The 15,869-nt window shown below is 35.7% G+C and overlaps 1 protein-coding gene across 10 annotated transcripts in view; it reads left to right on the plus strand.

Moving 5' to 3' along the window:
• Nucleotides 1-15,869, plus strand: part of DPYD (dihydropyrimidine dehydrogenase) — a 331,540-nt gene that overhangs the window by 35,532 nt on the left and 280,139 nt on the right. For all 10 annotated transcript variants that reach the window (XR_011680584.1, XR_011680586.1, XR_011680585.1 and 7 more), the window contains exon 3: nt 10,476-10,558. Coding sequence is in view for 4 of the 10 variants with exons in the window: in XM_071436195.1 (XP_071292296.1) it covers nt 10,476-10,558 (83 nt within the window). In the remaining 6 variants the exon portion in view is untranslated. The remainder of the gene's footprint in view (nt 1-10,475; nt 10,559-15,869) is intronic.

Raw genomic sequence — 15,869 nt, forward strand, 5'->3', positions numbered from 1 at the left:
GCAGTTTTCCCTAATTTTTGATTATGCCTGTGTGTCTGTAAATAGATGGCACAACAGATGGTGACAACTTCATAGGATTTGCAACCATTGTAATAGCCTCATACCTATGATTTTTTGAATTTTTTTGAGAGGGAAAAAGCATTTTAAGTGTTTGTACTGTCCTACTTGGTTGGTTGTTTCGTACACCGTCCCCACCAAGACGTAATTTTCCGCCTTCTTAGCAGTGAGTGTAAGCTTTTGTTTTGACTAACTCAGCTTGATGCATGATATTTAAAAATAAGTAGTTGTGTTGACTATTAAACAGCTTTGTGAGTCTTTCTGCATTCTTATTCATGCTTTCCTTTTTTTATTTTGCACTTCCATTTGTTTTTTCTAATTTGTGTATATTACAGAGACTGAGGCCACTGTCTTACTGTATCTTTTGCAATGAGGTTTGAGATACCAGTCATTGCTAAGCACAGTAAGGGATGCATGTAATTATTGTACTTTTTGCACAATTTTTTTTCTATATGGTATTTTGAAAACAGAAGGAAGATTTTAGAAAATTCTAAATCAGAATAGCTGATTTAGCTATTTTAGATGGAAATTAATATAAAATGTGCTTAAATACTTGGCTTTTCTGGACATCTCAGCACATGTCATTTCAATCTCAAAGAAAATTGAAATAGAAGAGAAATTACAGCCTGTTTTTTTTCCCAAAGATATGTGATTTCTCAACCCACTTATGTATCTTCTCCTGGCATGTCTCCTGTCACCTACAGTTAGTTCTGAGTTAACAGACTTAAAAACATAAGAGCTGAGGTAGCATTTTGTTGGATGTTCGCATATGGTTTCCATACTTTGTAAATGAACTTGAATTTTTTTAATATTATTATTATTATTCAATTATTTGATTAATAATATTTTTATCATAGCTTATGAAAACCTGAAGAATAGTGATGGAAAATCTGAAACACAATGCCAGCATGTAACACAACTGCACCAAGGTCTTGATACAAGGGTTGTATTTCAATGTCTGCAACCTTTTTTCTAGTACTTCTTTGACTTGGATAGACACTTCTCATGTGAATTGAATATTTCAAATTATTCCTCTGAGGAAATTTAGTCTCAATTTCATATTTTGCTTTATTTCTTTGCTACTTAAGTAGCAATGTGATACTGATGCTAATTTTAGATAACACAATAACCCAGAATATAAGTGTATATACTCTTCTCTGGATAATTCACCTGGTCAGGTACCTGATGATATCTTATAATATTCTGTGTGGAATTGTTTCAGTCACAACACTGAAGTATTTCACATGTTGCTGTTTTCTTCTCCTAAGCCAAGCAGACAGAGGATGGGATTTTTCCCACTCCTTCTACCAGAAAGATAATTAAATGATTATTAAATAAAAATATATGAAGTTCATTTGTGAACTATAGAAACCATATGCAAACATACAACAAAATGTTACCTCAGCTCTTATGTTTTTAACTATATGTTGACTCATATGTTAACTCAGATGTAACTGTAGGTGACAGGAGACATGCCAGGAGAAGATAAATAAGTGAGTTGGCAAATCACATATCTTCAGAAAAAAAAAACAGGCTGTAATTTCTCTTCTATAAACTCATATTGAATACTATTTTATGGAAGTCTTTTAGCTGTTGGAGAGAATTAGGAGCACACAATTTAGTAAGTAGTACATGGAAGGGGGTAGGGCTTGTGTTTCTATAACTGGCAGTAGAAAGACATGATCTAAGATGTGATCTGTAAGATTAGGAGACAAGGACCTTGGTATGACCTCGCTGTTGTGGTTTAACCCCAGATGGCAACTAAGCACCACAGCCACTTGCTGACCCCCCAGTGCGATGGGGGACACACACAGAAGGGTAAAAGTGAGAAAACTTCTGGGTTGAGCCATAGACAGTTTAGTAGGTAAAGCAAAAAAGCAAAAGCTGCACATGCAAGCAAAGCAAGGAATTGATTCAGTACTTCCTGTGGCAGGCAGGTGTTCAGCCACCTCCAGGAAAGCCAGGCTCCATTGCACATAATGGGAAGACAAACACCATCACAGAATCATTAAAGTTGGAAAAGACCTCCAAGATGATGAACTCCAACCTTGGCTACATACTGCCATGCCCACTAAACCATATTGCAGACAGTAACCAACCTGGACCTCCCCTCTTCTTCCCCCAGCTTTATGTGCTGAGCAGGACTCCACATGGTCTGGGATATGCCTGTGGTCAGCTGGGGTCACCTGTCCTGGCTGTGTCCCCTCCCAAATCCTTGTGCACTCCCAGTCTCCTTGCTTGGGGTCTTGATGCTGAGTAAGTGCTGCTCAGCAATAGCTAAAACATCCCTGTGTTATCAACACTGTTTTCAGCACAAACCCAAAACACAGCCCCAGAGCAGCTGCTGTGAAGAAAATTAACTCTACCCCTCCCAAACCAAGTTATTTTTGGCAAGAATCTTATGTGAAACCATGAGAAATAGCTGAAACAGATTAGCTTCTGCAGAACTGTTTGGGAAATATTTTATTTACTTTTTTTAAATATTGAGGCAACAGCACGATGAAAGAAAATGTTTTGTTGTGGCCTGTCTGAACAATACTGCTGTTGGACAATAAAATGTGCCATGTAGGAGATGAGAGGTGGCATCCTGGGCTGAGGAAGCAAGCTTGTTACATATAATTTGCTTTTTTTCCACTACATAAGGCAGGACTATACTGTTTCAGGATGGTGTTTAAGCATTTAATTGTAAATTTAATTTTTAAAAAACTTTCATATTTGATAATTCTTTAGCTATGCATGAAAAATAAGAGATATCCTCTAAGTTAGTACTCTCAAATATGTGGAGTTAATTCCTTAAATTCTTGATCATTTGGGTTCTAAAAGAGCAAGGACTTTTGGGTATGTTTTTCCTTATAGTCTTTGTTGAAGGTCAGGAACATAATCTGCTCCGTAGGAGTGCAGTTCTCCCTACATTTTAAAGATTCTTCCTTTTTTCCCAGGTTATGAGCTCTGTAAATGTTAATTCTCAATATGAGTCTGGTCTTTACCTGCATAGTCTCATTTTATTTAATCTCAAAGAGTCAAGGGAATATTTACCTAAGCAGAGTAAAGAATCCCAGGGGAAGAGCAAGTAGGGTTGAGGTATGTGAAAGTAATAGGAGAGGAAGGAAGTATAGCATTTGGGATATTTTTTTTTCTTAGTCATTAGTTATATTTTCACTATCAAGTAAAAATAGTATATTTAGAAATTCTGTGAAGAGTCTGTGTCTCTTTATTTAAACTTAGTGCTCTTAAAGAATTAGATTGTAAATTCATGTTAAGAATACCAGGCTCTTCGAGAGGAAAAAGCCAGAATACAACCACATATTGAAAAAGAAACAGTATTTAGATGAAGCTTTTGATATTCATGATGTGTATTGTTCCTGCTGCAGAACCCTGTCCCATAAAGGGAAGCAGTCTTGTAACTGTCCCTTCAAATGCAGGGGGACCAGTAGTTTGTTGCCAAGTCTTCTCATTCATCTGCTGATTAAGTTTAACATTTGTTTTGCTAAGAGAAAGAGAAATGTGGGAGGCAAAGGTTTTCCTTTTTTTTTGTCCTCCCTGAACGTGTTTTTTCCTGTCTTTTAAAGCTGAGTCACAAGAGAAAGGAGCACTATAAGTTGTCCTATCTAGTTAGTGGCATCACCTGTGTTCTTTGCTCCGTTATTATTTCCAGCTGTGCCTCTGGTTTCTTGCATATCTTTTGTAGCTCTTTATTCTTTTGAGTTCCTTGGTCTACTATTTTTTGTGTTGAATGCTTGGTCCTTTCAGAATGTTTTTTCTCACCCTCCGTGTATCACTACTATCTGATGTGTTACCCATTGCCAAAACACGTGGTGTCTGCATCTGCTCTGACAACAGCAGGTTGAATTCAAGCAAGATACCATACCCTTATGTGAGCATGAAGGCTGTGATAAATTTGCCACTTGAAATTTCTGCGTGAAACAGCATGAAAAGGAAGTTAGCAGAATGCCATCTCTGCACTGAACATCTTTCACAGCACCAGTAAAATTGCAAACTAGAGTGTTAACTATGTTTAACAAGTAATTAGCTTCTATATGATTACCTGTTTTTAAGGATTAAATGTTCCATATTTTGAACTGGGAAAAGTTAAAAAAATCCAAAATTGTCTGCTTTCATTTAAGAATTTACACTTGCTTTAACTGTAGTATTTCTGTAATAATTATTACCAGAATTCCACACTTGCAGTTTCAGAAAACAGCACATGCATCAGTATTTCCTGGTATCAGTTCTGTATTAGCAATATATCTCTCCTGTTTGTGGAGAAAATGTGATACTTGTTCTTGAGTTTGCATGTGTGCTGTTTTTAGTGCCTTAAATTAATATACTGCTAAAAAAATCCTGAGAAAATTAACATGGTTATGCTAATAAGGCATTGATTAAAGCCTCCCACAATTCTATGAAATGATGTTTCTATTGATTCTTATTTGATTACTAACACTTAGGCTAGTTTTCTCTTGGAATTCTGCTTTTTTGGATGTACTAATATCTATACTTTTCTAAGAGCTTGTCTGGACAATGTGGCTGTATCACGTAATGAAAAAAATATTATAACAAATGTTCATGTATTATGAATGGCATGCAGCCAAATGTTATGTAAATACCTGAGGGCTCAATATACTTTCTGCTGATATTAGGAATATGTATGTATTTAAATTTTTTTTTAAAGATCTATTTTTCCTCTGTGAACAACTGGTCAGTTAGCAGTTTAAAGCTGCTCTTTCCCCCTTTTGAAAAAAGAACCCCGTGAGAATGAGTCACAGCAAATAGGAAGAAGGAATTTAGTAACCAGACATTGCAAAGATGGTAATATGTTACAAATAGGATCAAACAGTCCTTTTATGTGTTTAGTTTTTAAGATTGTTCTTAAGGTAAGGCCCTCTGGCAAATGGCATCAGTTTTGTTAAGTTGCTCAGTATGAAGACGGTTTCAGGAGGCTTCCCGTATGGAATGCAGCTATTGGCTCTTGAATAACATTAGGATAAATGCAATATATGTAAGTCATTTTACCCTATAGCAGATGGGAGCTTAAGTCATTGAGAGAAGATCAATGGAATCATTTAGCTTTTTGTGTAGAAAGACAGTCTGGTCTTTCAGTGTAGAAAGACAGTCTGGTCCAAATCAAGAGAGGAGTCTGCTAAGGATATTTAGGTTTCATTGAAATAAAGCACAGCTCACATCAAAAGAAGATGTGCTATTTCAAATTCATAACAATTGACTATTAGTCTGTTTTTAATATTTTTCTTTGGCATGTAATCCTGTTTAATTAGATTCTACTCTCTCTGTTGTTTCAAGATTCCATAAACTGGAGTCTTATATACCAGCTGCTAAAGCAGGAGTTACTGTCTAAATGATATTCACAATGAGTATTTGGAAGGTTTACAATTATACCCTTGCTAATAAATTGTGCTATTTTCCCCAACAGTTTTAAGTGCTAATCTTCAGAAGGCATTTTAAAATTAGCTAAAATTCTGTCAAGAGATTTACAAAAATTGTTAGCATGAAGATAATTATGTCACAGTCCTTGGACTCCATCTCTGATTGTGTGCATAAATCAGAAAATGTCAGCTGTGTTTTCCCTTAATAATTATCCTTGCAGCAATATATTACAGTTTGGATTACTATTATAGTGTTGCTTTAGGTTTATAAACCACAAGTTCGTTATTTCTGAAGTTTTCTGCTGATGAAATAATTCACATTTCTGTAATAAGTAATATTTGTGTTAACACTTCATATCTATCAATAAGTGAAAATCAGCGTTCTACACTTTTTTACACAGTCCCCCAAAATAGTCAGCTTTTTTGTTACTATTTTGTTAAAGGAGGTCACTTCTATAGTATGGCCAGCATTTTCAAAAGAGCTAGCTGATGTGGTCACCCTTGTAGCATATGTGGAATTTGAAGTTTTAAGGACTTTTTGGACCAATCTTTGGAAATCTTCCTGCTGGATTTGTCCCAGATGTAGATATTTACAGTAGATTTTGTAGGTCTTCAACAGTTTTGGTAATCTCTTCTGAGAACTACCTCCTTAAACATAATGAGTTGAAATATTAGAGTGAGTTAGTAAATCCTTCAGAATTTGGACCAGGTTGTCTCATTTTAAGGACTCAGAAATTTAGGTACAAATACACTTAATAAATTAAATTTGTCTGCATAAAGAGTAGGAAATTGACACAACATACTCTAGGAACCTTTCTCATGGGTTATAAAGAAGAAAATGGGAAAAATGAATTTGTTTTAGCAGTAGTGGTAATAGCAAATTTGAACTGAATAGGTAAGAGCTGTTCTGTCTTTCAATTGCTGTACATTCCTTATGTTTAATACTCAGGAAATTTGACATTAAAAGTGTGAGATTTACTCAGGCTTTCTAAGAAAATTTTCTAAAACCTATGCAGAAGCAATGGATTCTGAGAATTCAACACTCGTTGTACTAACCTTAAAAACCTCTTTCATAGAAGAGAGATGGTATTTCAAGTAGGGCTTTGAATTTGGCAGTGTATCAACAAGGATAAGAGATCTACTCAACCTCAGTGGTGCAGGCTGCCTTAGAATAGGTCTTACACTGCTGTCAGTACAAAAGATTTTTATTTCTCAACTATCTCAAAATTTGTGTAGAGAAATTATCTGTAATTTTGAAAGTCTTCTGTGAAGTATTTCAGGATAGATTTAAAGTAGCAGGATATGGCTTATTGTGATTCCACTCTTGCTTTGGTGCTTGGAAGATTTATGGTTGATTTCAATGGGAGTGGGGTCATATTTAGTCCTACTGTATCACAGAATGGGCAAGTTTGAGTTATGGTTTTCCAAGACTGACTCTTACTTCTGAGCAGAGCAGAGGCAGCAGTGCTTTTGTCATTTAGGGACATCCTCAGTGGTGATACCAGGCAGCAGACTGCTGTGCTAGTCTGTTGGTTTCTGAGCTACTTCTGCTAGGTTCTTCATTTGACTCAAATGAAGAATTCCTTTTCCAATAAGTCAACAAAGAGGGCTTTTTCATCCAAGACAAAAACATAGGTAAGAAAGCTAAGCCGATCAATGTTAAGAGATGGGTTTTAAAGAGTGTGACTTCACTTTTGCCAGAATATCCCAGGTTTTTATTTAAAACCTTGAGGGTTTCTTTATTTCTATTGCTTGAGCTAGATGGTTTCTTCAACCAGTGTCAGAGTACTTTGGACTTGTCACTTGAAATATCTGAAAATACAGAATTGTGAACGCATAGTCTTTGCTCCCAAAGCTTGCAGTTTATTTTATTAACAGAAATAAATTGTAGCAGGGAAAAGTCATATTTTTGTGATTATGAGAGGAAAAGCTTTTCAACTTGTTCATTAATCTTCCTTCTTCCTCATCTTCACACACTCATTATTCATCTTTCTCATTTCTGGTTATACATTTTACCAGTCTGCTGTGTATCATGCCACAGATAGTTGTGAATATCCAGTCCACATCTCCATTTTTAACTAGCTGTCATGAAGCTTAAGATCTCATATGATAAATAAGCCATTTATTTATAGATAAAATAGAAATACTTACTTCCTGCTCTTGCTTTTTCACTAAAAGAATTCCAAGTATTTATCCCAAAATCCTATAAGAAGCAGTATTTAGACTTATGTGGCTTTTTTCTATGTAATGGCATTTTGACTTATGATGACCATGTCCCTAATTGCAACTCTGTACTTATTTTTCCTCCCAAACTTCTCAAGGGTGATATTTAATTTAGTATTGTGCAGAACTATAGATCTGCCAACGGCAATAACATATAGACTGCTATATAATTATTGAATCAGAGAGTTAAAACTTCTAGACTGTATCTATACCCACAAAAAAATCACTTGGCAGTGAGCCACCAAAAGCAATTTTTTTCGTTGCTTGCGTTTTGATTTTTTTTACTTTAGCTGTTGCTCAAAATGAAACACCTTGGACTTGAATTGCTCATAATACATCACAATACATTTAAGTCTAATGGGCCAAAATACACTGTCCTGTGCAATGTGCTTATACATATGAATTGTTTGGTAGCATGGATAATAGAATGAACTCAGTTTTTGCTAGTGATTTAATACTTCAGAATGTGAAACTCACCCTGGTCATGGTCTACTGAAGTTTCCTCATTTTCCAGACATATTCTTCAGAGTATTCTCATGCTTATAATTTCATTTCAAGCCTTTCTCAGAAACTGATACCCTTTCAGATGATCTACAATATTGCATGTGAGCTGACACTCAGACACATGAAGTGCCCTCTATGCACCTGTGAATATGCTTATATTTGGTATTTCAGACACCCTTTTCTCCTTCCTCTGAGATGATCAAGCATGCTTGCATGAGTGGAAAAGCAGTGGGGATGATCAGCAGTTGCTTACTTTCCTTGTCAGGACAAATGCAGTAACTTATGTCATGGTCCTATGATATCATTCTCCTTCATGAGTTTGCTTCTGGCTCCTTCTCAGTCTGCTTCTGAGCTTTTTTAGCTCATTTTCTTCTAGTGACTCTACAGTTTGCTCTCTGACTACTGTACCTTGCATGAGAGCTATTTGGCTGAAAGTAGCTGAGAAAAATACTCTCCAGAAACAATTCTCAGAAATGGTAGAAGTAAGTTCACAACAATGAACTGTGTGCTCCTCAGATTTTTTGAATCTGCAGTGAGGTGCTACTGAACAATGGATCTTGGAGCAATATTCCAAATTATATTTTCTCTGGCTTCTATTTTCCTGGAGGATGGGAGGTTTAATTTTTCTTGCACAGATACTTGCATCTTAGCATTGATGAATTGAGAATCCTTCATTAATTAGTATTGTTGATTTGGATTTCTTTTATATATTTTAAATGACTAGCCTGCCTGTATGTGCTTGGAGCTGAAGGTCAGTGTATGCTGATCTGATTAATGGAATACTTGATTGTACAGCTTCCATATTTCTTTTGCAATCCCTTTGACTCTTGAAGTGTGATTTTGCTATGCAAAGGACAACTCATTGTAATATAAACAAACAAATTACCAAATCACTTTAACTGTGGGACGAGACTTACTGTGACATGCGTAGTTTTTACAAAGGAGAAAAAAGATGTCAAAATATGTCAAATATGTGTAGCTCTGTTAATTTTTCTGCTCAGAAATGTATTGTTGAAGCATTAAAACTTTGTATTAAAAGATCTGTAATCTTATCTAAAAATAATGATAGTTTAAATGTTAATTGGGCAAGATAAAATACATTGCTAGGTCATTTATAAGAGTCTAATAATTTCCTTTTCAGTAATGCTTTTGTAGTCTCAGATTGAATGTAATTATAAAAATAAGGAATCAATGCAAATAAGAAAAAAACAATAGATAACTCCTAATGTATTTATTATAACTAGTTTTAAGATGTGGTCTTAAAAATGAAGTCACTTATTAAATACTATGAAAGCAATATGACCAAATAATAGTGCCCATAATTTCTTTAAAATTATGGCTACATATAGAACCTGGCAATCCTGACTTCGAGTTTGTTAGCAAAAGGAGCTGTTCTGCTTGCAACTGGTTTCTTTTAAACCCATATGGCAAAATTATGCCTCCTTGAGGTAACTTTTGGTATTGGAGAAAGTTGTTGTGTAGAACAGGGGTAACCTAAAAGCCTCCTGTATTGATGAAGCCTCAAGAGAATATAAAAATCTTATGGAAGATGCAGATGATTAGAGAATTCTTGTTCGCTGTCATTTCAGACTCACTTTGTACAGACACAAATTACTGCACTTCCCAGCATCTTCTGAATCAATTTTACTGTCTTTGTGGCAGCAGAAGAAAAGCATCAGTGCTCTGAAGTAATGGAACCAGTCACACATTTAGTAATAATTTACAGAATATATCAAAGTTTTACTTCATTTATTATGACAAAATTGTTGGTTTCATATTACTTTTATAAATATTGCTTAGCTCTAATCTGGAAGAAACATTGTAGTTGAGGTGTCTGTAAACAATTAAGCTTTTCAATTTCTGTTATGTTTTAAAAATTAAATAGGAATTAAATACAACTAGTTTTTTCCAACAACCCTGCCTGTTTTATTGGGATGTAATTTATAAATTTTATTACAATAATAATAAAAAATGCTCATTTAGGTTTCTGTTCTCCTATTTGTGTGCTATAGTAGCATTGTAGCCTCACACACATAAATAAAAAAAAAATAAAGAAGAAAAAGTAAAAATTCTATACATTTCATTATGGAAAATTTATAAGATGATTTCCATGACAACCATATAATAAGATTCATGTTTACTTTAATTCTGAGTTCTCAATGTCTTTTTAATGACTCCCATGTAATTAAAACAGAATGCATAATTTGAGGTAACATAGTATAAATCAGTTTTGTTTGCGTGATGCTGAATACTGTTAATACATGTACAATGAACTGTTTAAGAGCCTTACAGGGATATGTCCATTTGTTGCAGAACTGTGAGAAACTGGAAAATAATTTTGATGACATCAAGCACACGACTCTTAGTGAGCGAGGAGCACTTCGAGAAGCAATGAGGTAAGTCTGGGTCACCATAGCAACAGTCACAGATGTGGTAAAGAAAGAGTCATTCTTCATTATTGGGGGAACAAATGAGTTCATTGCCACCATTCAGCTCTATTCTCTAAGGTATTAATTTGTCAGTGGAGAGGCTTCCCTTGAGGCTGTACTTTGGTTTTGAAGCTGCATAAATGTTAAGCCTGACTGCACAGTAAAAAATGTAAATGTTTAATTTGTTATTTAAAATGCTTAAGGGGTGCCTTGCTTTATATTTATACTAAACTGTGAGTGAATGAAAATATTGTTCATCTAAATTCTGTAAGTGTTAAAGCAATTGTACAATGGTGTCTGAACAAACCTGTATTTGCTTTAAATTGAATTTGATTTTTATGTATGTAGTTCCTGTGTACTCTGATTTTATCACCAAAATGATGTGATTTTGGTTTTGATAATGGAATGTAAGAATCTGTCAGGTCCTTTATGTGTTGTAGAGATGTATATTTTGTTTAATATCATATTTTTATGCTTAATACTTATTAGAGGAGGTTAAAATTACGCAGAAGAAGAATTTTCTGCCATCCTTACTTGCACTGCAGAGTATCTGGGTACAGGACTCCAAAGTCCTTCCAGATACAGTGCCTGGAAAAGGGAGTGATTGCTATGCAGAAAGGTGGTGGAATCGAAGACAGGTTTTCTAAAGTAACTTACCAAATAATCAGGAAGATGTTATTTATAGTATTATCTGTGAATCAGAAAATTATATAAGCTTCACTTCTAAAGGTTTTGAAATTGGATAGTAAAATGTAATGATGCAAACATAGTGCTTCATCTCATTTGCCTCATCTCAGAGTAACTTCTTACACTTGAACCAGTGCAGTAAAAAGTAAAACCAACAATCCCCCTAAGAATCTACTTGATGAAATAAATACACCTATTTGCTTTGACTGTGTCCGTTATCCATTAGAATTTATAGATGTGTGTGAATGACTTGATTTGCATGAATTACGTTCATGATGCTCGTCTCATGTGCACTGACTGTTTGAAAAGGTATTCTTACCTACAAGTGTTCTGAACATTTCAACTACCAGTGCTGCAAATAACTGTAAAAATAATGGCATTCACCTTTCTAATAGTGATTTTTGCTTTATGCTTGTGTTACTTCATATGTTTAGGGTTTTCTCCAATGTGGTTGGTCATCTGCATATGTAAGTCTTGCATTCTATTGTCAGAAAATGGAAAGTGATTTAAAGTAAAGATGGGGAATTTTTGGCAAATGAAGCTGCCTTTAATATTTCCAACAAATTGGATTTCAAGTTGTTGCTGTCCTGTAACAGTGTTCAGGTTTGTGACGTTTTGCAATACATGACTCAGCAGGGATAATATTTAAAAAACTTGGGAGCTGACAGCTCTTCCGTGATCAACATTGAATAGCAAGAGGAGCTTTGGCATTTCAAAGGTCATGTTTCTGTTACAAAGCCTGTTTAGAAGACTCTTGTGATTCTTTGCTGTGCAAAAGCACTTTACTATCTCATAAATTTGTATCCTGGCTATTTCTGCTAGTGTAAAAGCCATTCTGAGAAATAGTTATTGATTGTGAAGAGTGACAGATATTGTGCAGTGCTGGAATTCTCTTAATTGCAGTCAGTATTGTATGGTTGTTTGTTTCCTTAGTTGCTTTTTTATTTTGAGATAAAGAAAATACCTGACTTACTAAATTTATACTGTTGTGTGTTTTTATAACATACTTGAGTGCCACATGAAAGATGGAAAATGTTAATTTAGAGAGTTATCTGCATGTAGGTGTACATATTTTTCTAAATGTGTGTGAAAGACACTTGTTGTTTTAGCTTGTACAGTTCTTTCTGCTGTATAGTCACCTCATTTACTGGGTGGCTGCGTTTTTCTGTTTGGATCCCAAGATTATCTGTATGTGTGTAATTCAAATGGTACATTTTTATAGATTCAAGTTCACTTTTCCTTTCCATGACAAGAGTGGACATTGGACCAGGCATGGGAGGACATAGATTTGCTAACCTCAGTATTATGAGGTACCTGCCTCCTTTGGCTAAGGGAAGTTGTGGAGAGGGTTGCATGTTGCACAAAAGCACTAAAATCATGTGGGCATGAAAGCAACAGCAACAAAAAAATCCTAGTTGGATAGCTAAGTGGATATATGTGGATCTCAGATGAGCCTTAAGTTGAGTGGGCAGTCTGCCCAAGTCCTCTCTGATTTCCCAGAGTGGTACTACTGGTCTGCCAGATGAGAAAGACAATGAACACTTTTTCCCAGTGCTCCTGTTTGGAACAAGACCTTCCATTTTAACTTCATCTTTGAGAAAAACGGCCAATTTAATATGGGTTTCAGTACACTTCTAGTCTATGAGTATCACTGTGCTCTGCATAAACAAATACTAATATCCAAGAAGGATCTTGTTCTGTTTCCAGCTCTTCAGTATTCAAATTGAGGACTACATTAAAATTATCTTTCTTGTTTATATATATAGATGTATGCAAAATAAACTTTCTGAAGGGTTTTGAAATTATCACAAAGCCTACAAACTTTTTCTACTACTTTACACTTATTTTAGATTTTGAATGAGATAATGAGCTGATAGTAGTTTGCCATTATTCAGTATATAAAGAGTGGCATTCTAAGAATTTGATTTACTTGTGATTGCACATAAAATCCATAAAGCATTCAATTCATTTAATGTTTTGCTTATTTTGTTAATGTACTCCAAATGTTTTATTTATTACTATATTTTAATGCAGCTGCAAAGCTGAAGTAAACAATAAAAATCCATTAGTTTTTTTGAATTGGAGCTTATAAATGGACAGACTATTGCTTGCTTACCTTGAATGTGTATATGATAAATTAATTGGGTATTTTATGTAGTAACTTGTCAGAAAAATATAGCTATATACCTATAATGTCAGGTTGCATAAGTAAAAGCACTTTGTTATTTCATTAAACAAAGCTCAATTTGTTTTTAACATATAATCGGTGGGAAAAATCTGGATCCAAATCACCAGTAAAGATTCATCTAGAATTTTAAAGGAGCTTTTAGACTGGTTTTTCTGCTACAAGGAGATAAGTATTTGAGGAGCAGGAAGTGGTGTAGCTGGGTGTTGACACTGGGAGTCTTTTCATAGGTGGTAAAACCAGAATGTGGACTGCTACAGGAGGCATTTCTAGGGAAACTAGTGTAGAGTAGCCTTGAGGAGTCTTTAAATTAAGCGAACAATAATGATAAATACCCGTGCCCCCTCAAATTATAAGGTAACTTTAGGGAGAAGTGTGGCAGGAATCCAAACTCAGTTATTAATGTCAAATTAGATATTAATAAATTACTAAGAAAAGGTTTAGTGAGTTACTGGGTTTAAAAAGGACAAATTTCAAAAAGCAGCAGAAATCAGCAGGCAGGAATTCCTTTTCCTGCTGAATCTGTTCATTCTGTGTACAGGCATTCATTGTTGTCATCAAGAGAGAGAATCAGAATTGATGAAATTGGGAGGTTGAAGATGATCTAAACATGTGGTCTCTGCATTTTTTTGATTGCAGACCAGCAAAATATTTTTGAGCATGCATGCCCCATGTTTGTGTGTTTGTACATGTATTGCCACTATTCTAATATTTTATGTGCCTTATAGAACACACCGAAGAATGGAAATTAAAAAAAAAAAGACAGATAAAGATGACATAAAGACTACTTAATTAAAAAAAATCATTTATTAATTGCACAGAAAATATTTTCTTCCCACATTGACATGGTTTGTCTTGTGCATACTCTGCTTTGGAGATTATTGGTCTGGACTGTCTTTCCAGCTCAGAGCAGGGTCAAGTAGAGCAGGTTGCTTAGGACTGTGTCCAACAAAGTTTTTTTTGCATCTTCCAGGATGGATGTTTCACAGACTGTCTAGGCAAACATCCTCACATTAAACAATAGCAAAACTGAAACAAAAAAGCTTCCAACACCCTCCCCCCCGACCCTGCTTTTTTTTTTTTTTTTTTTTAAAAACGAATTCCAGTTCAGCTTGTGCCTGTTGTTTCTTGCCCTTTTGCTGGGGACTGCTCAGGACAATCTGGCTCTGTTGTCTTTATTTCCTCCCATCAGGTATTTATACATTTGGTAAGATTCCCCCCTGAGCCTTCTCTGCTCAGGGCTGCATATCCCTAGGTCTGTCAGCCTCTCCTCATATGACAGCCACTCCAGTCCCTCAGACACCTCAGTGCCCCTTTGCTGGGCTCCCTCCTGTACATCCCCCTTTCCCTTGGCCTTGGGGAACCCAGCACAGGACCCAGCACTCCAGATCTGTCCGCCAGTACTGGGCAGCAGAGAAGACTCTCCACTCTCAACCTACAGGTAGTGCTGTACCTGACACAGCCCTGGGTGCTGCTGGCCTTTGCTGCAAGGACTGTCTCATGGTTTGTCTTGTCCTTCAGGACCCCCAGGACCTTTCCTGCAAAGCTGATTTCCAGCTGGTTGTTTGCAGCCTGTACTGGTGCCTGGGGTTGTTCCTCCCTGGGGGCAGGATTTCATGGTGGGTTTGTTTGTTTGTTGGTTTTTGTTTGTATTTTTTTAATGTGGTTTCTGCAGGCTTGTTCCTCCATCCTGTCAACAGCAGCCCAACCCTTTGGAGGTTCACTCAGTAGGTGGTAGATTGATTTTGAATGCTGTATGTATGTTACTATGTGTTCTAGACCCATGTCTAGTGTACATTTCATGATCCTGGTGTCAGGCAAATGAAGCCATAGCATTTCAAAGCAAACTTTTTCTGAATCTAGTGTTGCAGTTGCTTACTTACTGACTGAGTTGGTGAGCCACCATGGTGGGTTAAGGCAGTGAGCAATCAGCAAGGCTGGAGAGGTGTTAATACGTAAATGGGTCCTGCTCGTAGGTGGATATGGAGATGGTCTGTCTTGTGAACACTGAGTATGTGTGAAAGCTTTGCAAGTCAAAATTAAAGCTGAGTATTTTTGTGTAGTCTTCTTGTTATTAAAGGAAAATTGAAACATATTTATTCATACTTTGAAATGGGAAAGGAAAGTTTGCTTATCTGTTTAAATCAGTATAAAAGATACCAAAGTTCATTTAGAATTTTCTTTTGCATTCATATATTTGCATATGGTTTTAGATAATATGAACAAGGGAGTGAAGCTTCAACTGTGATTTCCAGTTTGCTAGAAACAGTTTCTGTTAATGATGATATTCACTGTTGTCTTGACAACTGTGCAAGCTGGGGTTAGTAATAATCAGGCTTCTTTTAATATGGTCTAGACTCTCAGATGTATTTGACGAATAGTTTCTATGACTGGGCAAAACCCAAG

This window comes from Agelaius tricolor, unplaced genomic scaffold, assembly GCF_023055355.1.
Source record: "Agelaius tricolor isolate 1412-34295 unplaced genomic scaffold, bAgeTri1.0.p SCAF_11, whole genome shotgun sequence".
Lineage (NCBI taxonomy): Eukaryota > Metazoa > Chordata > Aves > Passeriformes > Icteridae > Agelaius > Agelaius tricolor.